This window comes from Austrofundulus limnaeus, unplaced genomic scaffold (genome assembly GCF_001266775.1).
Source record: "Austrofundulus limnaeus strain Quisiro unplaced genomic scaffold, Austrofundulus_limnaeus-1.0 Scaffold167, whole genome shotgun sequence".
Taxonomy (NCBI): domain Eukaryota; kingdom Metazoa; phylum Chordata; class Actinopteri; order Cyprinodontiformes; family Rivulidae; genus Austrofundulus; species Austrofundulus limnaeus.
In genome coordinates, this window is record NW_013952569.1 from 557337 (window position 1) to 582202 (window position 24866).

A 24866-nucleotide genomic window follows, 5' to 3' on the forward strand; every position below is an offset into this window, starting at 1 on the left:
ACACACTGGAGGGACTACAGTACTGTATGTCTCTCGGCTGGCCTGGGAACACCTTGGAGTTCCCCCGGAGGAGCTGGAAGAAGTGGCTGGGGAGAGGGAGGTCTGGGCCTCCCTTCTGAAGCTGCTGCCCCCGTGACCCGACCCCGGATAGGCGGAAGAAAATGGATGGATGGATGAGTTGTACTAGTGCTCCATTACTGGTTAGTACCAATTAGATAAGGACTGTAAATCAGGTGATGAAGAACCCAACAGCTTGTCTTTGAAAAGTAACACAAAGCAGAACTCTGGGCGTTGTCTCAATGGGTATGATAACTTTTGACTCAAGAACCAGCTTCGGACGATCTGGCGCAGGCAGACACACATCTGATCTTCAGGTGATGTATTTTTGTTTTCAGAAAACTGTTATGCAGTCTTTCCATAATATAATCTCTTATTATATTGTGTGTAATAAATCTACTTAAAACTAAAACCTGCTTCCTACTTCCAGTTTAGCTGTTCTTAAACGAACGAACTCGGGGCGATCGAAGGTGAGCCACAGACAGAAATCTCGATCACATCAGCAACCCATGACTGTGTGACTCACATTATTATTATAATGATCTTATGGCCAAACAATAATCAGAACCAGGGCCAGATCTGGCCCGCTGGTCTTCAGTTTGACGCACGTTACCACAGAACTAGAAGGAATCCACCACCTTTAAAATCTTTTAGCTAGTCTTTAGCTACTTTTTATGATGGAGTATTACACAGCAAAGACGCCAGTGTTGATTTTAACACCAGCAAAGTGTCTATATGTGTCCACACTCGCTGGTGTTAAAATAACATTTGTGAAAGTGTTAAATTTTAATACTCATTTTTTTGTTAATTTAACACCAACCAGTGTTTAATATTCAACAATACTTAGAGTCACATTTACATAAAAATAGAGTTTAGTGTTAAAGTATAGTGTTAACAGTAACACCAGCCAGTGTTAAATATTCAAAAATACTGGGAGTCATATTAATGTTTTGATAATGTTAAAATAAAGAGTTAAAAGTATCACCAGTGTATTATTATTAACAAAGGAAATTGTGGTGTTGGAAAGGTTAACAGACACCACAAGGTGTCAATATATCATCAGTTTAAGAGTGTAAATTTAACACTCAGTTTATATCAAACTCTCTGTAGTGTTGCACCAACACTACGCAGTAGTTAGTAGAAAATATAGCAGAGTCACTCTTCACACACCAGGACATACCTCTCACTCATGGTGTCGATTTATGGCAAATAACATAAATTTAAAGTTGAACAACTTAAAAAACTGAACAAAAAAACTAACCAGAAGAACTAATTTTTACTCTCATGAACGTCTTTAATAGTCATAAACATGCAAAAACACCATTTCTGCAAGATTTCTCAGCAAGGAATTCTGGGTAAATTCTGGTCTGTCTGACATGAGGTGGAAGAGGGCGGGGCTTTTCACAATACTGCTTTCAACACTGCAAGGTGTTATATAACAACACTGTTAAGTGTTGTATAAGACTTGACTGTGGGCGGAGCTTATTTAACACTGTCCAGTGTTGAGACAACACTGAGGAAATCAATGCTGTGAATTAACACCAACACTGGGTGTGAGTGTACTCAGAAAGTGTTAAAATAACACTAGGTGGTGTTAAATCAACACCCAAAAGTTTAACACTGCCATTTTAACACTCCTGTTTTTGCTGTGCAGGGCCACACGAGAGTTTTATTTTTATTTTCTTAAAAAGTACGAGAATAAAGTCATAATATTATGAAAATAAAGTTGTAATATTACAAGAACAAAGTCATATTATTATGAAAATAATGTCATATAATTACAAGATTAAAATCGTAATTTACAAGATAGCAGGACTTGGATATTGTGAAAACGACTATACGATAAACTGAAGCTGTATTGTAATTAATGGTAGTTGGCACGTAGCTAATTTGGATGAAAGCATAATAATCTAACAGTGATCCGAGTCATCATGGACTACTTTATAAACACAGAGACACATGGCTGAGAGGAAAATAAGGAGGAAATGAGGAATGAAAAATGGACACGTCATGTAAGATTATGACTATTTTTCTCATAATGCTACAACTTTAATCTCATAATATCACAACTTTGTTCTTGTAGTAATAATAAAAAAATCTTGTGTGGCCCTAATACTCCGTCGTAACTTTTAGCTTCTGCCTACTCCTTTGCTACTCGTAGCTGTTGCTGTGTGTCACTCATGTTAGCTAGCTTTCTGCTACGTCTATCTTGTTGGGGTCACCACACCCCTCCCAGGTTGGTTTGTTTGGTAGAATCAGCAGGAGACAACCTTAAAAGTTTAACACAATTTATTAAGAATTACATGAAAACAAAACAACAACCAAGCAGATCCGGACACTTTACAAGAACGATCCTTTCCTTGTGTTCGCCCAAGCAGCATCTGACTAGTTTCTCCAGCCTGGTGGTATTTATAGTGTAAAGATGTCCTTATGTAAGTTCTGATAAGCAGAGACTGGTTTGGACTTTGTCCTGCCTCGTCCACACGACCCTGTTTGTGTTTGTGGATCGATGTGGGAGCAGGAGCAGTTTTATCACACACACACTGTGAGAAGTCACCATTTACTGAAACAGAGCTTCTAAATGAGCAGTTTTTCTTCTACGTATAAAATTAAACTACATGAGATTCACTACTTATTTAAAAGCTAAAAATCGTAGTGTTTTGCTTCTTTTACGTAGCCTTTTGCTATTTAGCATCATGGTACCAATTTGCTATGTTTAGCTAGCGTTTTGCTATGTTTTTTTAAATTTCCATAAGGTTTACTGTCCTTCATTGTCTAATAACTACAGCATGAAAAATGGTTTCTTTTAATCTTTGAATAATTTTTTTTGCCAAATTATAATTTTTTATTATTAGCCTACATGTTTTATAATTAATAATGTTGTTTTGTTGTGTAATAATAATCAGAAGTACTATTAAATACTGAAATGCATGTTTTTAACGTACTTTTTTCTTTGTTTTTCAGACAAAACCAAACAAGTAAGAGGCGTTACTTTCTGTTTGTACGAGTTTTGGACAGATTTAAGGAAGTCTTATCTCGACCTTGAACCAGGTCATAAATAATCATCTGACCAAAGTTAAATCTTTTGTTTGGAGACGTGTCAGTTCAGTCCCGTCTAGTCTTCCCTTCACTCCTGATGTGTTTTCCATCTGTGTTTGAGAAGAAACAATTTAACCCAAAACTACTTTTTATTAAAGCCAGTTAATTTAAGATTAAACCTTTTTTTAAACTGCAAGATATACTTGTTTGGGTTGAAGAGAGCTGCAGCAACAGAGTTGTGAACGAGCCCAGCTCTTTCTCATCTGCAGAATTCTGACCTGTTTCAGCAGTTTTCCCCCATTGGTGCGACCTTCAGACATTTGTTGACCTCAGCTGACCCTTGGTTGGAGACCAGGTTCCAGGGGCTGCCCTTCAGCCTTAAACAGGTAGCAGCCTGCGTGCCAAGGCCTCATCTCTCCAACCTATGACAACAAGCAGAATCAGGTTTGGCTATGAATATTTTAATACCCTTGGAAGCTGTATTTGTACTTATAATTAATCAGGTTCTTTTTGTTCATGTTCCTTGTTTGCAATAAAGTAAAAATATATATATATGAAAAACTTGATAAAATAATTTCCTCCAAAAATAAATAAATAAATAAATAAATAAATAAATAAAAAATAAATAAATAAATAAATCTAACAAGCCCTGGTTTAAATAACTTTATAGTAGCTTTCAGAACAACTGTAACTTCTTTTTTTTTAAACTCACCTTTAAAGCGCACTTCATCAGCATAAATGAGTTTTGTGCTTTTATTTTGAAACGGGCTTTCCAAACCGGAAGTTTATAGGCTAACTTTCTTAGCTTCGCTGCTAACACAGCTGCTAACACTTGAAATAATTAGTGGGAAAGCAACAACCAGCGGCGATGTGCACAAACTGAACAGCTGATTGTGAGTAAAACTTTAAAAATGTTGAGAAAATCTTTCATTTAACGGTTTTTGAAAATGGTTAAAATCTTACAGGTTTTTTCTGATAGTTTATGTTATTGGTCAAAAAATGGGAGAAATTCATGATGCTAAATAAAATTTAATGACTTAAAAATGGGGATATAAAAAAGTTTTTTAAAATAACTGTGTCCATAAAGTTTTTAAATCAATATAATTTTAATGATTTTTGATTGTAGTTTGTGCAAACTGTCCCACCACTTTATTTATAAATATATAAAAAAAATAATGGAGAAGTTACATTTTATGACTTTAAACTTATTTTATATTTACAAATTTAACATTTTTATTTAATAAAACTGTTTTAACAATAATGCTAAAAGACAAAATACCATTATGGATCAGTTTCAATGTTGCAAAATTTAAACTAATATTTTTGTTGTTAAAGGTGAAGCTCTCAGAAAGTTGGTCCTGATCCTCATCGTTGGCTCACCTCAAAGCTCACAAACACAAATTGGTTCCAATTTTGATACTGAACTTTATAAACCGGTCCATTTAAATGCTTGAATCCGTTGTTCTCAACTATATTCAGTTGGTAAATCCCTGAAACGATGTCCGATCTCCTGAATAACCCACGTTCCTCTGGGACCCCAAGTTTCATAGAGCAGTATGAACTTTTCAGAGCAGAACCAGACAAGAGAACTCAAAGACCGTCTCCTCTTCTTGGACTGATGTCCAGCCTGAACCTGCCCGGCAGGACTGGTAAAACTGTCCAACCACTCATTGCTTTCCACCAACTCAAACCTAATGGAGCCGCAGGAGAGGAGGGCACACAAAGTTTTGTGGATTTGAGTAGAACCAGGGAGGAGGCGAGACAAGATCCTGTTGACTGGGGTACAAGATTTACCAGAGACGCGAGTGTAACCTTGTATCCTATGTGCTCAACCTCCCAAGGACAGAGAAACTCGACTTTTGAAGATCCGTCTAAGTCTAAGGTTTTATTGTCATGTTTTCCATCTGGATCTCTAAGCACAAGTGAGAATAATCGACACAAAACTGAATCCGTTACAAACTTGTTGGGCAGTGAGTCCAGCTGCACCAAGTATACTCCTGAACTGGCTACCAAGATCCTTCTGCGTTACGGACTTGAAAAAGAGGACTTGGAGCAGCTGCTGTCTTACCCTGAAGACCAGATCACCGCTATGAATCTGCCTTTTGTCTTACAACAAATCCGCATCGAGAAGGAAAAGAAAACTAGGTCCGAACGCTGCCCTGGATCTCAGTCGGATAACATAATTAGGTCTGAAGGGACACCGATGTACCAGGGTAACATTTCAGTGACAGACACCAGACTTTGTGGGACCACAGAGGCTGTGGAGACCATTTGCAGCAGTGCTTTGTCGATAGTTGATGCTAACAGTAGCGGCCACCGTGAAAAACCGCAGCTAAAAGGCTCATCAGAGGTGAAACGCTGCAGCTCCTCCTCTTTATACAACCAGGACTGTCCCAACAGTCTGAGCTCAATCAGGAACTCTGTGGCTCTTCCAACCAGTGCTCCAACCAGTGCTCCAACCAGCGCTCCAACCAGCGCTCCAACTGATCAACCGCTCAACCAAACGAGCCAGACTTTACAAAACGCCTTCGATTTGTTCCAACTACCAAAGCAAGACACCGACATGAGATTTCCCCTAATCCTGTTTTTGAATAACCAAAAATCAAATTCAGCACCAGAAACCCAAACGTCTGACACTGTAGTACCTCCTGACCCACGTGCCTTTGAGCTTGATCATAGTATAAGTGTTTGTTTGAATGATGAAAATGAAACTCAACAAAAAGAGTTAGAAGTTGTTGAACCTGAGAAGAATCATGACCAAGAGGAACAACCGCACCGACTGGAGCAACCAGAACCACAGATGGAGAAAATAACCCTGCCACAGAACTTAACTGCTACGAAACCAGCGTCTTCACCATCCATAGAAGTTGTTGTTCCTCCGGCTTCACCTCAACCACTCCCAAACCTGACGATCCCTGCCCAGATGCTTCAGAAATCCTTCAGTTCTTCAGCTGGAGGGTCGGTCTTCAGGGGTCTGCCACCAGCAGCCATGATGGAAGACTACGCTGCGGCCACGCCAGAAACCTTTCCACATACGTGTTCTCTTTGTAACCAACACTGCGTCAATGTTAAGGTGACTTAAACACTTATTCGTCTAAAATCTAGGCTTTTTGTTCAAAACAAATGCATTGTCCCCTCAATATTTGCTTGTTTTGTTAGGATTGGATCTACCACCAGAATTCCAGTCTTCATCTTGAGAACTGCAAATTCCTCCGCAAACAGTGAGTTGTCCTTTTTTTATACCAAAGACTTTAAAATCGAAATAGCATAATTTTTTGGTGACGGAAACCTTTGAAATCTTAAAGTACAAACATGAATCCCAATTAGATATCTCTTCTGACGCACTAAAAACAGATCCTACTTATGTTTTTGTGTTTTCTACAGATACCCAAGTTGGGATGGCCAAATTCCATCACTTCAAAGGTTGTTATTTTTGTCAAAGATTCAAAATAACTTTTCTAGGATCTTTTCTTTTATCAGTCTTCTGTTTCTCTCGTACCCATTTAGTTTTTGTGAAAACGTTGCCCTCCAGTTTCCGTCGCCGTCTGCGCAGACCTTCCTGCATCATGACCAGAAAACCAGACCTGAGAGCCGCTCCAGGGCCGGTTCAAACAGCCCGTATTACCAACCCTGCAGGATGGCGGACAGAAGGGATGAACCCAGAAGCCGATCCTGTTCACCAAGTCCTTATTACCACCAGACCCCCATTAGCAGAAGAAGAAAACGCAGGAGCCGATCAGGAGACTCTCAGAGCTCCAGATTTACCTTCAGGTCTGTGAAACACGTGAGAAATATATTTTATGTTCATATATTAACAGAAAAAACCCAAGGTCATTAAAATAACGTGAAACTAACAAAAGTAACAAAAGATTTTAGTATATTTTAAGAACAATTCATTTCAATCCAAAAATACTTTATTGATCCCAGAGGGAAATTAGGTGTTGTTGTAACTCATTTAACTAAAAACTTATTGTAGATGCTGATGGCTGTGGGCAGGAAAGATCTTCTGTAACGGTCTGTATTACAGCGAAGTTGAAGAAGCCTCCGACTGAAGACACTTTGTCTTTCTATGACAGTCTGATGAAGAGGTTGGTCAGGGTTGTCCACAATGTTCTTGATTTCATGTAAAATCCTTCTTTTGACAAACTTCACTTGAAAGGATGAAACCTATAAAAAAATTGAATATTATTTGACAATAGGAAGATCTACTTCCTGTCGAACATCAGGGCTCAGAAAGGCTCTTCAGAAATGTTCAGTGTTGTTCTGAGCGGTTTTAGTTGTGTGTTTTGGGTCATTATCCCACGAGCTGCAACTGAGATCAAGCTTTCTGATGCATTTCTACAAAATGCCTTGATAGTCTTGAGATATAGCCTCTTCCATGTTTCACTGTAGGTACCATGTTTTCTTTGTGTGTTCCGATGCATCTCAATAACCCAGATAGAAAATCTAACAAGGGCTGTTTCAAAATTCAGGGGCTGCATCAGTCAAAGGACCCAGCCTACCCGGTCAACGTGGGCCGGGTCCTTTGCCGACCTCATACACCAGAAGAAGGCTGAGGGTTTGGACGGTCTAGCCTTCGACTAAACAACTCAACTGCTATAAAACGTTAGATTAAAAAAAATTTAACTTTAAAACTGTACTCCTGTTTCTGGCTTTGTCTGCCTTTTTATAAGAAAAAACAAACTCCCATTCAGCCCACAATGCATCTTGGGATAGGGTGGGCTGAGAAGAATACACTTGACACGTACCTCAAATCGGGGGAAAAGGGATGTATTTGTGGGCTGCCTTTGGAGAAGCCTTCGAAGGAAGCAGTCCCTGAATTTGGACACAGCTAAGGTTGAGTCACCTTAGGATCAGATCTCTGCTTTTTGCGGATGATGTGGTCCTATTGGCTTCATCAGATCCTGATCTCCAGCTCTCACGGGAGCGGCTCGCAGCCAAGTGTGAACCGGCCGGGATGAGGATCAGTGCCTCCGAATCCAAGACCATGGTCTTGAGCTGGAAAAGGGTAGGGTGCCTTCTTCGGGTCGGGGAAGAGATCCTGCCTCAAGTGGAGGAGTTTAAGTATCTCGGGGTCTTGTTCACGAATGAGGGAAGAATGGAGCGGGAGATTGACAGGCGGATTGGTGCTGCATCTGCAGTGATGCGGGCGCTGTACCGGTCTGTCGTGGTGAAGCGGGAGCTGAGTCAGAAGGCAAAGCTCTCGATTTACAAGTGGGTCTATGTTCCTACCCTCATATATGGTCACGAGTTTTGGGTAGGGACCGAAGAACGAGATCAAGAAATGAGTTTCCTCTGCAGGGTGGCTGGGCTCTCCCTTAGAGATAGGCTGAGAAGCTCAGTCATCCAGGAGGGACTCAGAGTAGAGCTGCTGCTCCTCCACGTCGAGAGGAGACAGTTGAGGTGGTTCATATGGTTAGAATGCCTCCTGGACGCCTCCCTGGTGAGGTGTTCCGGGCACGTCCCACTGGGAGGAGACCCAGAGGAAGACCCAGGACACGCTGGGGGAACTATGTTTCTCAATTGGCCTGGGAACGCCTTGGAGTTCCCCGGTCACTTGGGCCAGCTCATCTGGGGGGAGGGAAGTCTGGGTCTCTCTGTTTAGGCTGCTGACCCCCGAGACCCGACCCCAGATAAGAAGAAGAAAACAGATGGACGGACTAAGGTTGAGTCAGATCTTTTGGATGGGTTCTTCTTCACTGAAATGTTTCTTCTCCTCAGAAGACTTCTTTTGAGTTTTTTGTTAACAAAAAGGTCGAAACAAACATGTCCACATCTATAATCTGATACTGTATATTTAATCTTCTCTGAATCCATGTTTGATATACTGCTAAAAAGTTAAGATATAAAATCTTTGGTTTGTGTCTGTAGGTCTCGGTCTCCCTCTCCGTGGTACGAAACCCCATCATCCTCCCATTATCGATCGCGTTCAAGGAGCCCAGAGAGTCGATTGTCGCCCAGGAGGAGAGAGAAGAAACCGACATCAAGGATGAGCAGGAGGCGACCGACCGAAGAGAGGTCGTCCTATAAACGAAGGAAACCAAGTACAGCAGAACGGCTGATTAAGAGGCTGCTGAAAATATCAGGTCTGAACAGCAGAAAAACACTTCAATCTACAAACTTTGAGTAAATGTTAAAGGTTGTAGTTCTTAGTTATCGTAAAACTCTATGGTTACATTTACAAAACAGACTCTAAAACTATATTCTTTGGTTTTTCTAGCTGTGAAGTCTCTTTTGGAGCCACCGAAACTAAAAGTCGTGGTTAAAACTCTGGTTCCCGTGATCCTGGCCGAGCTGAGGAAGATGAAATCCTCCTCATCCTCTCGTTTGACGATGAAAAGATTAAAGATGAAGTTAGCCAAAGCAAAGTCTGTCCTTCAGAGGATGGAGTCCGAATCTTCTACAAAACCTCAGGTTGGTTTCATTTTTTTATTTTGTGTCCCCGACACGCAACAAAGTTATCAACCAGTTAAATTTAATTCTGAAGCACGTCGACTACGTGCTGCAAAGTTAAAATATAAAAAATACTGCAGGTGAACTAATGTACAACTAAAGTAATATAAGTGAGCAATAAGTTTCTTTAACTTTTATCAAACTGGGAAATGTCCACCTAGTTAGGGAGGAGTGGTGTATTCACACAGTCATTTTAAAAACTGTAACTGAAAATTAAAATTTTAAGTACATTAAAACAATTATTGACAAGTAGAAAAAAAAGAGATGTAAGGAGCTTTTATTTTGACAAACATTTTGTACTTGTTGAAGTGTTTGTCTGATTTAGGCGACTTGTTTACATTCAGGCAGTTGGTTGTTTTGAAGATGATGCAGAGAAACTGAAAAGGATGAAGAGCCTCAACTCTAAAGGAGCACCGGTCTCTGTGGTCGCAGGAAAGGTAAAAGTTACTTCCTGTTTCCTGTTTGTCACTGGAAGATGTTCAAACCAACTGTTGGGTTATTAAAAAAATCCTTTTTTTTAGGATGTGGTTGTAAAGAATCAGAAGAAAGCTCCACAGCAGTAAGTTACGAAACATTTTTTTATTAATACAAATATAATTTTTATCAGACTGAAAACAAATACTCAACTTTGGCTTCTTGCCAATGTGGAGTAGTTGATTAGTTCGTACTTGAACATCACACAATTTAAAAAAAAAATTATTTAAAGAACACAGCTGCTGTCTTAACATCTCCAAACTCAGGGGCAGTTCTAGGTGCGGGGCCACAGGGGCATTGGCCCCATCTGAAATCTGAGCGCAGTGACGGTGGCTGCAGTTCCATGTCCAAACACTAGAGGCGCCAATGAGTCAAACAGTAAAGTCCAGCACAAATCGATCTTACAGAAGCCTTCTCTTCTTTAAAAGACTTGAACAATCCTGCAGAAAATATCTTTGAACTGACAATGGGCTTCATTTTCTCACATGCTTTGTATTTGAGAATATTTTATCCATGTACAGTAAAAATGCATGTAAAATCGATAAGGAGAATATACTGTGCGATCTTTTTTTAATAACATTACATTATGTTACAAGTGCTGGAACAGATGTAAGCAGTTACATTTATACACCTTATCAAAACTGAGGATTTATATGCAAGGATGTTGAACAACGACTTGGCCCCTCTTTGAATATTGTGGCCCCTTGATGGCCCCTTACTCAGAAAAATCCTACATCCGCCACTGTCCAAACTACAAACATTTATTTTTTTCCCTTCGTTATTTAAGAAACGACATCACCAAACAAAAAACTGGTAACCATCCAAAGTATTGTTACCAGTTGAGTTTATTTCCCTCCAAACTAAACTATTATTGTCCCACAGAAGACCCACGACGTCCACTCCCCTCAGACCACCAGTCGTCAAATCTTCTCCCGACACAACATCCGTTGCTCCAACTAAAACGCTTTCAGCTTTACTCCAAGAAAAAAAGACCAAAACCAGAAAACTTCTCTTAAAGGCAAAAATCTTGGTTTCCAAAGCTAAAACCGTCTGTTCCAACGCTGCTGGGAGACGAGCTTCAGAGTGTCGGACAGCCAGGACTTATTCTGGTAACTCCAAACTGAAACCAAGAACTAAAAACAGGGAAATAAACAGATCTTTAAAGGCTTCGAGGAAAAGAACTGAGTTTGTTGAGACGTTTGAATCCAGAGGAACGGACATGAAGCAGACGTGTCCGCCTGTTTGGTGAGTTTTATTTATCAGTTTAATTAAAGTTAAACTTCCTCGTCTCTTTATCTGATTCACTTTGTTTTTCTTTACAGGAGCAAAGTTCAGCGTGTTGAGTCGTGAGTATCTGATTCATTTAGTTCATCTGGTTGAGCATTGTAGGTATCTTTAGATGTTTTCATTACAAAAAGATTGGAGGTAGTTCACCAGGTTTTAATTTGTTTTGCTAAAACTTAAAAAAATAAATGGTAACTGGGTAAAGTGCTGGAAAGTGGTAATTTTTCCAAAACAAATCCTCTACGATTCATCAAACCACGTTTCTGCTCCTATTTTCAGTATAAGGAGCCTAAAGCGGCGTCTTCAAGAGTCCCGTCAGATTTTAAAAAACCTGGAAGACGACATCAAAACTGAGACAAAACCTGTTGAGGAGAACCCAGCCGCTCCAGTCCCATCGATGTCTGTAAAACCAGAACCAGTCGACGTCCCCGACGAGACCAGGTCCCGGTCCGGAGAGACCGATCGTCTGTCTGAAGCTCCGTGGAGTTTGATTATCTGTTCTTCAGGAGCTGCTGATGGACAGTTAGAGCTGGACCCATCTGCCGGGAGACAGAAGTTCAACCATCAAACCCAGAGTTTAAAGATCGAAGAGGCGAAAGAAAAAAGGTTTGAAGACGACTGTAGACATGAAGCTCGTCCAGAACTGGAGACGAGTTCTGGAAAATCCCCCATCGCAGACAAAGCTGAGAAGAATCGAACTTCAAAGAGCGTGGACGATGGAACCAGAGGAAAAACAGAAACCTCTAAAGACGTCCACCAGCCTCACAGAAACACAAACCGCAATAAACCTGCAAAAGACTTTACTGAACGAGCACAGACTCTGAATTCAGCTGACGATCGGACCGCAGCAGACATTAGAACCACAGAAGAAGAAGAGGCGAAGCCAACAGAGACGAACAAACTAACTTCAATAAAACATCAAACCAGGAGAACTTTTACAAGTAAAGATGAAAGAAAATCCCCAAAAAGACAGAACTTAATGACTTCAAACACCATGAAACCCGACGACGCAGCCGAAGCAAAGGAGCTAAAGAGACGAGGAGCAGCTAAAGAGCCGAAGAGGAGCAACAGGAGCCGAGGAGAGACGTGGCAGGAGGAGATGGACGCAGAGCCTCAGGAAGGAGGGTCAGGTGGTCCGGGGTCTCACAGGGGGGTCTCAGACCTTCTTATTCCAGGTAACAAACAGCTAAATGTTTACACTTCAGAACAAACAGCTAAAGTTTTACAAAGTTTCTCTCCTACAGACGGCGGAGCTGAGTTGCTGCCTCCTGATTGGTTCCATGAAGACTCGTCTGATCCATCAGGGGTTCAGATCCAGGAACCGGAACCAGAAGGACACAACAGGATTGAAGGTAGAAGATATTGTGTAAGAACGTTAAAAATCCGTTAAATTTAGATTCTTTCTTCGTCTCCAGATGTTGAACAGAGGAGGGACCCAATCGGATTAGAACGGGATCATCGTTCAGTCGACTTGAACCTGACGAGGTCCGACCCGCGACGCCCCGTCGGTGAGAAACCAGCTTCAGGTGCTGCCGCCTTAAAACCCCACAAACTGTGTCAGTCTGAGCCGTGGGGATTTTAAAGACCCTCTGTGGGGGGGGTGGGGTCAAACCTGTGTGTGGTTCTGGTCCTCTGCAGGTCAGGAGTTCGTGGTTCCAAAGTGGGGTTTCTTCTGCTCCCTGTGCTCCGTCTTCTACCTGAAGAGAGAGGGCAGGAGAGACGCGCACTGCTGCAGCCGCACGCACTACGACAACCTGCAGGTGTGCTCAGACGCAACCACAACCCACAAACACGCCTCTCACTTCCTGTTTCTTTGTTTGTTAGAAACTCTTCCAGAAACACAAACATGCCTCTCACTTCGTATTTCTTTATTAGAAACTCTTCCAGAAGTACAAACAGGAAGTTTCAAAAGATGCAACGAAGAAATGTGGCAGCCTCACTTCGACTGAGGTAAAACTGAGTCGATTAAATGAACTTTATATCGAGACAAACATGGATTTTTATCCTGTTTTGCTGCACAGGCTGCTGGGATTTGTTAGAGGACCTCAGGAGGAGCTCTGTGGACCGACGGCGGGACCAAACTGGATCTGTTTAATTTAGGCTGCTCAGGCTGTAAAAAGGTGAAAGACTGATCAGGAATGGTTTTTTTTTTTTTATTTAAATGTATTATTTATGGTATTTATCAGTTGGTGCTGAATTTAAGTTTGATTCAAACTAAAATCTTGAGTTTATGATGAATTTGTTTGTTTTAATTCGTGATGTCAATCATTTTTGTTTCCTGTAATAAAAAAAACTTTCACATCTGATTTTTTTTTTTTTGCATTGAATCATTTCAGCCCATCTGTAGAGATCAAACATCTTCACTATGGGATAAATCTTGTGCCAGCAGGAGTTGAATTTGAATTGCCCAGATTAATCTGAATGAGCATAATTGATCCTCACTTGCGAAGCGTAAGCAGGAGTCGTATTGATTTTTTTTTTCCAGTGATTTTTTGGTCAACTGTAGCACAAAATGGCTGCATCGATCAACATGAAATTTGGCAGGAATGTAGATGAGTCTGACCTACACTGCTCCAGCCAACGGTTTTACGATGGACCCCATATTTGAGGAGGGGACTCCTTTCAAAGAGGGGTTGTATGGACATGCAAAATTGCTTATAACTCAAACTGTTCAACAAAGAAGCTTCAGATTTCTTCTGTTGTTTAGCTCTGATGAAGCTCTATCCATCAGGCCCACCAATAAGTCCTCCCCCCCCCCCGGACCCCCAATTTATCTGAAAAAGGGGTATCTGGACATACAGAAATGGTTATAGCTCAAAAACTATTAAACATAGGAGATTCAGATTTCTTTGGTTGTTTAGCTCAGATGAGGGGCTGTCCATCAGGTCCAACCCACAAAAAAGACCCCCACCCAAACCACTACAATTTTGAGATGCACCTAGTAGCATGACATTTATTAGGAATTAGGGATGGGAAATCGTCCCTATTTTCAGATCATAAGATCTTGGTCACTGGCTATCGCCGATAGCCGATCCAATCGCCTGATAAGGCATGCGCAGTTACGTTAAAAAAAAAAAACAAGCAGCCAGGAGTAGTGGGTTTGTCCCTCCCACTCCCTCGTTTCCTGGTTGTCGCTCCCGCCCAGCACACTTCAAACACACACACACCAGAGCCCAGAGTGACGGGGAAATAAGCAGGGGTGAGGGAGTGCGCTCCGGTCCAGTTCAGAACTGGTTAGTTATTTGTTCAACTGTATGATTGTCATGGATTATTCGTTTTGGAAGTAAACGTCATAATATAGCACTATTTGGGTCACTTGTGGCGCACCAAAGCAATATGACATGAAGAGGAGCTGCACATGTTGGCGCCGACTCAGAGAAAAAAAAAGACACTGCACTGTACATTAATTATTTTATTACCTCATTTGCACAGATCACAATTATTAAATCATTTTAAATTAAGGGAGCATATAAAATTTATTTTACATCCTTAGTAAGGCATTTAATTAATAAAGATCGCCCTTTAAAAAAAGAAATCTCATTCCAACCCTTCAATCGCTGATAAGACTATTGAATCAAAAATCACACCATCCCTATTAGGAATAAAGACTTCTGAGTTCTGGTGCATTTGTGCGTGCGGGGGTCCTTATGTTACCGCTGTGCAGTATCTAGTTGGAAATTGAGTGCATTGGTTTGAAAATAAATTTCACTAAATTGAAACAATTTAATGATTTGAATCTGAATTAATTTGCTTTGAAACTGTATTTTGGTTTATTACAAATTCAGTTAAACTACTTTCACTTTCAGTTCCAAAATTCAGATCCACAGATTTATGTTTCACTTTGGTGAAGTTTCCCTTCTGTATGTAACAGAGTTGATGCAATCCACTGTAAAAGTGACAAAAACTGTTATTTTATTGCAGTGATTAATTTTCCCGTCATGGATCAGTCAGCAGCAGCATCTGATCAATACAGTGGTTTGCAAAAGTATTCATACCCCTTGAACTTTTCCATATTTTGTCACATTACAACCACAAACATAAATATATTTCACTGGAATTTAATGTGAAAGACCAACACAAAGTGGTATACAATTGTGAAGTGGAAGCAAAATTTTACATGAATCAAAACATTTTTTACAAATAAAAAACTGAAAAGTGCGACGTGCAAAAKTATTCAGCCCCCTTTTCCCTGAGTGCAACCAATTGCATTCAGAAGTTGCCTGATGACTGCTAATGAATCAAAAGGGTCCACCTGTGTGTAATCTAATCTCAGTACAAATACAGCTGCTCCGTGACGGCCTCAGATGTTGGTTAAGAGAATATTGGGGAGCAAACAGCATCATGAAGTCCAAAGAACACACCAGACAGGTTAGGAATATGGTTTTGGAGAAGTTTAAAGCAGGCTTAGGTTATAAAAAGATTTCCCAAGCTTTGAACATCTCACGGAGCACTGTTCAATCCATCATCCGGAAATGGAAAGAGTATGGCACCACAGTAAACCTGCCAAGACAAGGCCGTCCACCTAAACTTACAGGCCGAACAAGGAGATCACTGATCAGAGAGGCAGCCAAGAGGCCCATGGTGACTCTGGATGAAATGCAGAGAGCCACAGCTCAGGTGGGGGAAACTGTCCACAGGACAACAATTAGTCGTGCACTACACAAATGTGGTCTTTATGGAAGAGTGGCAAGGAGAAAGCCATTGTTAAAAGAAAACCATAAGAAGTCCCGTTTGCAGTTTGCCAGAAGCCATGTTGAGGACACAGCAAACATGTGGAAGAAGGTGCTTTGGTCAGACGAGACCAAAATTGAACTTTTTGGCCACAATGCAAAACGCTATGTGTGGCGGAGAAAGAACACTGCACATCACTCTGAAAACACCATCCCCACTGTCAAATATGGTGGTGGCAGCATCATGCTCTGGGGGTGCTTCTCTTCAGCAGGGACCGGGAAGTTGGTCAAAGTTGATGGGAAGATGGATGGAGCCAAATACAGGGCAATCTTGGAAGAAAACCTGTTGGAGTCAGCAAAAGATTTGAGACTGGGGCGGAGGTTCACCTTCCAGCAGGACAACGACCCTAAACATAAAGCCAAAGCTACAATGGAGTGGTTTAAAAAAAAGAATATTCATGTGTTAGAATGGCCCAGTCAAAGTCCAGACCTAAACCCAATTGAGAATTTGTGGCAAGATCTCAAAACTGCTGTTCACAAACGCTCTCCATCCAATCTGACTGAGCTTGAGCTGTTTTGCAAGGAGGAATGGGCAAGAATTGCAGTCACTAGATGTGCAAAGCTGGTGGAGACATACCCTAAAAGACTTGCAGCTGTAATTGCAGCAAAAGGTGGCTCCACAAAGTATTGACTCAGGGGGGCTGAATAATTTTGCACATCGTACTTTTCAGTTTTTTATTTGTAAAAAATGTTTTGATTCATGTAAAATTTTGCTTCCACTTCACAATTGTATACCACTTTGTGTTGGTCTTTCACATTAAATTCCAGTGAAATATATTTATGTTTGTGGTTGTAATGTGACAAAATATGGAAAAGTTCAAGGGGTATGAATACTTTTGCAAACCACTGTATGTGATCCATGATGTAAATCTAACATTTTCTATAGGTAAAATTAATCACTGCAATAAAATAACTCTGTTTTTGTCACTTTTACAGTGGATTGCATCAACTCTGTTACATACAGACGGGAAACTTCAAAGTGAAACATCAATCTGTGGATCTGTGTTTGATTACTCTGCCTGGCTGTCTCAAGGACCAGGATGTGACACAAAAGTCTGAATTATGAAACTGAAAGTGAAAGTAGTCAAAACTGAATTTCTAATAAACCAAAATACAGTTTCAAAGCAAATTAATTCAGATACAAAACTTTAAATTCAGATTCAATTTAGTGAAATTTATTTTCAAACCAATTCGTTCAATTTCAAATTGTGCACATTCAGATTCAATCTGAGCAATTCAAATTCAATCTCTGCTGACACAAGATTAATTCCGTACTTCACTGTAGTTACATTCTTTTTAAAAACAAATTGTCCCAAACAACTGTTCAGTCCAAAACAAATCTATAAAAGAGTATAAAAATATAACAGTAAACTTTGATAAAGTGTAAAAATGTTTGGACGGTGAGTCTTTCATCTTCTGAACAAATTTCGTTTGGACGTCCTGGTAGGTTTCTGTCGAAGCGTCTGGTAATGTTTCTGAATGAGGAGAAAAGAGAAGAATAAGAGACGAACAGCGTTTCTTTGAGCTGAACCTGGAGTTTCTCCGCACCTTCAGGTTGTCGTAGTGATCCCGGCTGCAGCAGTGAAGATCCTCCCCGTTCTCATCCAGGTAGAAGACGGAGCAGAGCGAGCAGAAGAAGCCCAGTTTTCGCTCCACAAATGACTCCCCTGGAGACACAAACACCAAATCTGATCAGTGGAGCTGATTTCAGGAGGCAGTAAAGGTGGACTCAGTCAGGTTCTCACCGAGCGAGTCCTCTGGGTTGAACTGTGCTGGTTTGAGATCAGAAGGTTCCTGAGACCGAGGTCGCTTCACGTCTGGTGCAACAAGCTTCGTCTGTTCGTCAGGAACTGAAGAGATGAAGAGAAACTTGTTGGACGAACAAATCTCTACAAAAACAATGTGTGCAGCCAAGAATGTGTTGACTTTCACACACAACTCCATGTTTTAAGCCTGAAAACTAAAAACAGAAAAACCTGTTTTGTCGTCGTGTGAATGCTCAGCAGGTCCTTGGATTTTCTCTTCCTCTTCGGCTTCATTTAGGATCTGCAACGATTAAAACAGGAGTTATTTAATGACGATGCTTCTCAACAAAAGGAAACTTCATGTCCTCACCTCAGGCTTTGTGTTCCTCACCTCTACAGAAGCTTCATCCATCGTCTCTTTCTCCTCCACTCTGCAGAGTCCAGAGGCCTTCATCTCTTCTTGAACTTGATTTATACTCAAAGAATCGTAGATTTGATCGTCAGAGCTCCTGTACTGGAGCTTTACTTCTTCAGCTACTTTACTGGACGAGTCTTTGTTCTCTGAAGCTGCTTTCTGTTTGGTTGTCTTCTTTGGTCTTCCTCTCCTTGGTCTTTGCGTTTTCGACTGACAGATCTCCTCCTCCTCTCTTGTGTCTGTAACCGCAGCCTCCTTTGTCTTTGTGTTTTCTGTTGGAGCTTCTGTTTTTGGAGTTTTCTCTCCGTTGCTTTCCTGTAAATCCCTGGTCAGTCTTGGCTTTTTTCTTGGGACGTTTCCATCATCCTCTGTTTTTCTTCCTTTGGAAGATCTTGTCGTTGGTTTGCTTTCCTCCGCTGTCCGTCTATCAGGATCTTCTTGAACAGGTTCCACGACCTTAAAGACCGTCTCTGCTGGACCCTCGATCCGTTCCTCGTCAACTCGTTTCCTGTTCTTGGCTCGAGTTTGGTATTTAATCGTCACGTCCTGTTTCTTTAGAGACAGCCTTCTCTTTGAGCGACTGCTCCTGGTCGGTCCATCTGGAGTTGTGGGTTCAACGTCGGTCTGATTGTCAGTTGAACTGATCATTTCTGTGATGTCCTGTTCAGGAGGCTTTGTCGAGCTGTCTTTGGAGCTGATGGTTTCTGGAGGCGGATCATGGTTGCAGATTTGTTGCAGCTCATTTGAACATTTTTGGTTGTGTTTGTCGCTGCTCCTTGGTTTCTGGTTATTTTGATCCAGTGCTTGAGTTTTATCTCCTGGACCTTCAGTCGTTGACTGTTTAGAACCTTCGGCTTCATGGTTACCTGGTGCGGTTTGGTTTTCAGTAACACGTTTTTTTACTTCATCCGTTTTATGGCTCTCAACACCTGATTCGTTGAGTTTTTCCACAGTAAGAAACTGACTCTGAGCTGATGAAGGAGGAGTTCTGTTGCTGTCCCTGGTCTCTGGTGCTTCTTTTGAGGCGGACAAACTTTGTTCTGTAACTGGTTCAGAACCAGATGGACGTGTTCGGAGCTCTGTACTGGGCGGTTCTGCTGTGCAGCCTCTGGTTGGCAGCCCTGACTCCAGGATTTCATCCTCTATAGATCTCAATGATAAATGATGCTCGTCATGCAGACGATTTTTTCGAGCCCTCAAACTGAGGAAAAGTAAAAAATTACTGTCAGCAAGTGAAGACTGGTGTCGTTATTCATTTGAACAGTTAGCACAGACATTTGACATCCATAAGTCACAGTTCTTCAGGTATTTACAACTGAGACATTTTGTAATGTCAAACTCTGGATGTTTTCCTCTACGCCCCCCAACTTCTCTTATAGATGAGATTCTGATGTGTAAGTCTGTAACAAAACGCTCTATGAGYAGAGTTTATTCTCTGCTCAGCTCATTTTCTGACTCCAGTTTAGATTCTTTGAGGGGCAAGTGGGAGATGGACTTGGAGGAATCCATATCAGACTCAGTTTGGCAAAAAATTATTCAAAATATATATTCGTCCTCAATATGTGTGAAACATGTTATAGTTCAATTCAAGGTAGTACATCGTCTAYACTGGTCTAAGGACAGATTGTGCAAATTCAAAAAGGACTTGGATCCGTCGTGTGATCATTGTAAACATTCTCCTGCCACAGTCCTGCACACATTCTGGTCCTGTCCAAAGCTACATGGATACTGGGAAGGCATCTTTGATACCTTTTCAGGACTATTTGGACGAACTGTTCATCCATCACCATTCATCTCTCTCTTTGGGGTGGCTCCAGCAGAGGCTTCCCTCAGTGAACATCAGAGGACGGTGTTAGCTTTCTGCTCTCTACTGGCTAGAAGACTTATTCTTCTTCGATGGAAGGATCCACATCCTCCAGTATATGGTCATTGGTTAAGAGAAGTTATGTCTTACATTCATTTAGAGAAGATTAGATATACTGTTAGGGGATCTGTAAACAATTTTTTTGACATTTGGCAGCCATTTATATCTTATGTAGAAAATATTTCGGCAGATAACTTTGTGTAAAGGTTAAATATTGTTTCATTGTACACAAATCTGCTCATTGTATCACTTGTATTAATACAAGATCGATTTTTGTTGTTTCAGTAGATCCGGTATAGGAGGGGTGGGATTTTGGGTGTTTGTGTTTTTGTTAGTTTGTTATTTGATTTTTGTTGTGCATTATGTTAAAAAAACGTTCATCTTATCCATTGTGCTTAATAATAAACACATTTTAATAAAAAAAAGACTGGTGTCGTTATTTTAAAAGCTACTAAAAAATGTCTTCAACTAACCTGATAATCTACATCAATCTGTTTCAAATAAATGACTTGGATTAATCAGCTCATCTATTTTTAATTTTGCATCACTGAAGAGAATCATTCTTCTGTTAGTAGATTTGTGTAGCTTTGTGACTCCAAAGTGTCAGAAGGAAAAATAAATCAGACATTTGTCTACAGCTTTGTTTGACTAATCAAACATTTTCATCTACGGTCCAAATCTTCTACATTGCTCAGCTGTAGTTATATCTCCAACAGTCATGAGACAAAAGGTAAGGGACACCCTGGACAGGTCAAGAGTCCATAGGACCACAGAGACAACCAACCGTTCATATTCACCCCTAGGACCAACTTTGAGTCACCAGTTAACCTGGTGAGTGATTTTAAACCGGAAGAAAACCAGAGAACATGAAAGCCTCAGGGAGCAACCAGCTCCAAATCCACAAGAGTGAAGATCTACTCATTATTTTTAAAACATGCTTTGACTGAGATACTCACGACTCCACACGTAGAAGTTTAGTCCTGTGTAGGAAAAAGAAAAAAATCAAGTTTTGTGACTTAATGAAGATCATGTTGTAACTGATTTAAATCTGTGTATGTTTCTTTCTTTGGTTTAACAGTTTCAAAGTAACATTTAAAATAATAATAGGGTGTTTTAGTTAATTTTTTTAAACTAAATTGCACACGTTACATTTTCTCTTGGCCAAAAGTCGGAACAAAATAGTTTTAATATTCCAAGTTATGCAGAATAGTGTTCGAGTGCAGCCATTGTCAATATATTTAGGAATGTTTTCCATCTTCAGCCGCTATAAACTCTTCTTATTTGGCGACTTCCATCATTTTCAGTGTCACTACATGATAAAACTGTATATTTTATTTTAGATTTCCATAGCTGAAACAGAAATCAAATATTGTGGATTTTTAATTCTTTTTGGTTATAAAAACTGAAAAATCAAAGAGTGAACCACACAAGGATTGATTTACTCTGAAACGTACCACGGATAATCAAACCAATGGTCTTTCCCGAGATTCCACACCACCTTTGCAACGCTGCTGGAATTTGTCATCTCAATGTAAATCTGAATCAAACAGAATTGTTTTCAGTGAACTGGAACGGAGCACCGGGTCCACTCGAGGATGATTGTTGGTGTTTTTGTCAAACCCTGTCGGCAAGAGCCAGGTAGTTGACAAACGGAGCGATGGCGGCCACCCCCTGTAAGACCACCATAACCAGAGATGCGCTCGTCTCCTCGATCTCCACACACAGCAGCCGGTGCTCCAAGCTCGCAAGAACCGGACAATCCTGGAAAAAAAAAAAAGAAGTTAAAGATGGAACTTTTATTCAACTTTAATTTAAAAATGAAAACTTACAGCATTGCTCCACTTCATCAGATTGCTGTATATATCCTCCTGCAAACCAAACAATGTTTTAACGTGTTTTAAACTCGTCTCAGTCCTGAATGTGTCCTCCTGTGGTCCTGTACCTCTCTGAACCCAGGGTGCATGTTCTCTAAGACCAAGTGGACCTGAAGCCGGTACCTGACACAAACTGGCTTAGAGAGGTGATCCCGAATAAAACTCTGACACGAGTGCCAGTTGTTGAAATGCACAAAAGCCTGGAGGTAAAAGAAAAACAAAATGTGCGATGGGATTAGATTAAACAGGCAGCGGTCCACAAGAAACCTTCATACGGAAAACTGCCATCCTTCATTTTTCTCAACGTAAAACTAAAGATGATAGTCTGAAATTAAACAGGATAATTTGAAATGTTTTAAACATAAAAGCCTGCTGGAAGCCTTTAAACTAAAGAAGAACCTTGAGAAAATACGCTTTGTACAAAAACTGTGTATTAATAAAGAAAATCTTGAAGGTTTTGATGGTCGTACATGCCAATTATTTTTTTACATGAATTGTTAGTTAAGAGTATTTCCTCTAATGAAAAAAATGAATTGTGATGTTTTTTATGAAGCTAAAACACTTACACTTACATTGAAACATTGTAAAATCAAATATTGAAGAACTTATGAAGATGCTCTAGTTTTACGCTGCAGTTTTTTTTTTATTCCCAGTGTTGTTCCGCTCCTCAGCCAAAGGTAAGGGTCTTGTTTTGATGATTATAATCATTATTAGCTGTATAAATGGCAGCAAAAACACTTGCTTCTAACTCCTATGGAAAAAGAATACAAAGGAAAACATAAAAACACGCTTTGTATCAATTCATGGGATGCGGCCCATGTTGACCTCACCCTATGTGGGTCTAGTCAATGGAAGACGTATGTTTGTGTGACCATGTGCTGCCTTGTTGCCATTGTGATACATTTTATTTCACATACCTTCTGTTCAATAGTATTAAACATAAATAATTTGGGTTTAGCTCCAGTATGGGTACTTGTAATTTTATTTAACATCTAACTGCAACAATCGGCCAAGTTACTAAACATACATTTAAAAACAAAGACTTCGGTCCGTGTTGTATTTCCAAACTCCATCATTAAAAAAAAAACATAAAAAAACCAATAGAATAAAAATAAAAAACCTGCACTGTCTTCGTTTTTCTGTTTAGTTGGCCGAGTAGGACAGCTGATGTCGGCCGCGAGTAGGCGCCTAGAAATTGGGCCAACCTACAGCAAGGGGCGGTGACATAAGCACCGTTAAGTTAGCTAGCCCTAGACTTGTTTCAATTTGTTTTACTTAGATTTAATTGGTTTGACTTGTTGTTTTGTGCTTTCTTTTACATTTTTTGGTTTTACATGTAACACACCTTGTTTTAGCTGTGGTTGTTTTGAAGTGCCTCATAAAGTAGAAATAATTAGCTCTGATTCATGCCTTCGAAATGCAAGCCACCAATTAATTTTACTTTAAAAGTGAAATTGAACCAGTTGTTGGTTTATACTGATAAAAGTGATAAAAACAGGACCCTTACTTGTGGTTGAGGAGCAGTGTTTGAACCTGAACCTTCCATCGGTCGAACTGCAAACGAACAGAAGGGCCGTGAAGGAGCCTTCTGTTTAACCCCGCCCACCAACGTGACTAAAGAACTAAACTTCTCTCATCAAAAAAATTAACGCATCACAAGATTTTCAGTGTCACCGTTTTAGCTATCGTTCATCAATCTTTGGGGGACGTGGGTAATTTGGGACAAATATTCTTAGTGGGAATATTTGTTCAAACCACCTGTTTAAATGAATTAAATAAAGTTTTTGAGGTTGCTCAGAAGGCTCGTTGTGCTTCTTACCCTCCTCTGCATCGTCAGGACGTTCACGTTGAAGTACAGACACCGATGACTCGGTTTAAGAAAGTAAAACTTCACCAGCTTTGCAATGTCGTCGTGTTTGTAGTGTCCTCCTGGCAAACCGGTCAACATGACCGTCTTGAACGCAGACTCCGGAGGCGTCACTTTCTTCAGAACACAAAACGTTTTACTTTTAAGGAAAACTCACTAACGATCATGAATAATAATAACATAAAAGTAAACTTACTTTAATGTCAGACACTTTTCTGATTGTCAGAAAATCTAAAAAAAAAAAAAAATACCAAAAATATGAATATGACTTCCTGTCGACGTGGTTTAAATGTTCAACTTTCCACCAGTTTCTCCAACCTGGAATGACGAACCAAGGAGAAGCGGTGGGGAACATGTAGGGAAAGGTTGTCATTGTAACCCAAAATTGTGGCACGCCTCCTTTAGGAACACGGTGAACATTTGTTGACGTGGTTACCTTGGCAGCAACGTCATTGATTTCCTGCAAAGTGCTGACTTCCTGTCTTGGCTCTGCAGGAACAAGGGAAAACATGATTCAGATTAGACGGATTTCATATCAGTTTCTCATCTCTGAAAGTTACATAAATACAACCAAACGTCACGTATTTACACCAAGTCATCATTTCACCTCCATAAAACCAGTGGTTTTATCAGGTTGTGTGTTAAAACCACGCCAAGGCAGAAAGACACCGGTAAAGACGTTAGAGAATCAACTGCTGACCATCGATCTGGGAAAGGGTGAATTCGGGTGAAGCGCGTCGCAGTGAGAGCGTCGTCGACAAATCAATAAACTTTTATAACGCGCCTTTTTTTTTCTTTATTCTCTAAAACAAATACTTGCGCGGTGCTGATGTGGAGCAGCGTGGAATCTTCATCCTGAAGACTTTGTGGTTGAGGCCCATTTTCAGGCGGCTGAACCAAATGCCGAGCCGATCGGCGTCCGACGGACTGTTGAACTCGACGAACACCTGGAACACGGCAGACAGGTTAGTTTTACCAAGAGGAACGTCTCGCCTACAGCTCTGTGTGTGTGCGTGCGCGTGCGCGTGTGTGTGTGTGTGTGTGTGTGTGTGTGTGTGTGTGTG

The 24866-nt window shown here is 40.6% G+C and overlaps 2 protein-coding genes across 6 annotated transcripts in view; one reads left to right on the forward strand and one right to left on the reverse strand.

The window, feature by feature from the left end:
• Positions 1–2806: 2806 nt before the first annotated feature.
• Positions 2807–13613, forward strand: LOC106523834 (serine/arginine repetitive matrix protein 2). Of its 5 annotated transcripts, XM_014017409.1 has the most exons (17): positions 3898–3989; positions 4432–6169; positions 6256–6317; positions 6481–6519; positions 6604–6867; positions 8968–9182; positions 9317–9510; positions 9894–9986; positions 10071–10108; positions 10906–11268; positions 11346–11369; positions 11587–12482; positions 12552–12659; positions 12723–12833; positions 12946–13067; positions 13183–13257; positions 13329–13613. In XM_014017409.1, the coding sequence occupies exons 2-17, from the start codon at positions 4595–4597 to the stop codon at positions 13344–13346; spliced, it is 4197 nt and encodes a 1398-aa protein (XP_013872863.1). In that variant the 5' UTR covers positions 3898–3989; positions 4432–4594; the 3' UTR covers positions 13347–13613. The 5 variants fall into 5 exon arrangements, with proteins under 5 accessions (XP_013872860.1, XP_013872859.1, XP_013872862.1 ...); XM_014017406.1 differs by lacking the exon at positions 3898–3989 and adding an exon at positions 2807–3540 and having other exon boundaries at positions 13183–13613; XM_014017405.1 differs by having other exon boundaries at positions 3897–3989; positions 13183–13613.
• Positions 13614–17206: 3593 nt separating this feature from the next.
• Positions 17207–24866, reverse strand: part of LOC106523822 (uncharacterized) — a gene marked incomplete in the record, with an annotated part of 27914 nt that continues 20254 nt past the window's right edge. Inside the window, 14 exon segments of the mRNA XM_014017389.1 lie at positions 17207–17512; positions 17586–17704; positions 17783–17887; positions 18014–18083; positions 18174–19398; positions 21018–21041; positions 21516–21598; positions 21682–21822; positions 21891–21929; positions 22004–22135; positions 23755–23919; positions 23999–24033; positions 24121–24291; positions 24623–24749. Of these exon segments, the coding sequence (XP_013872843.1) occupies positions 17447–17512; positions 17586–17704; positions 17783–17887; positions 18014–18083; positions 18174–19398; positions 21018–21041; positions 21516–21598; positions 21682–21822; positions 21891–21929; positions 22004–22135; positions 23755–23919; positions 23999–24033; positions 24121–24291; positions 24623–24749 (2502 nt within the window).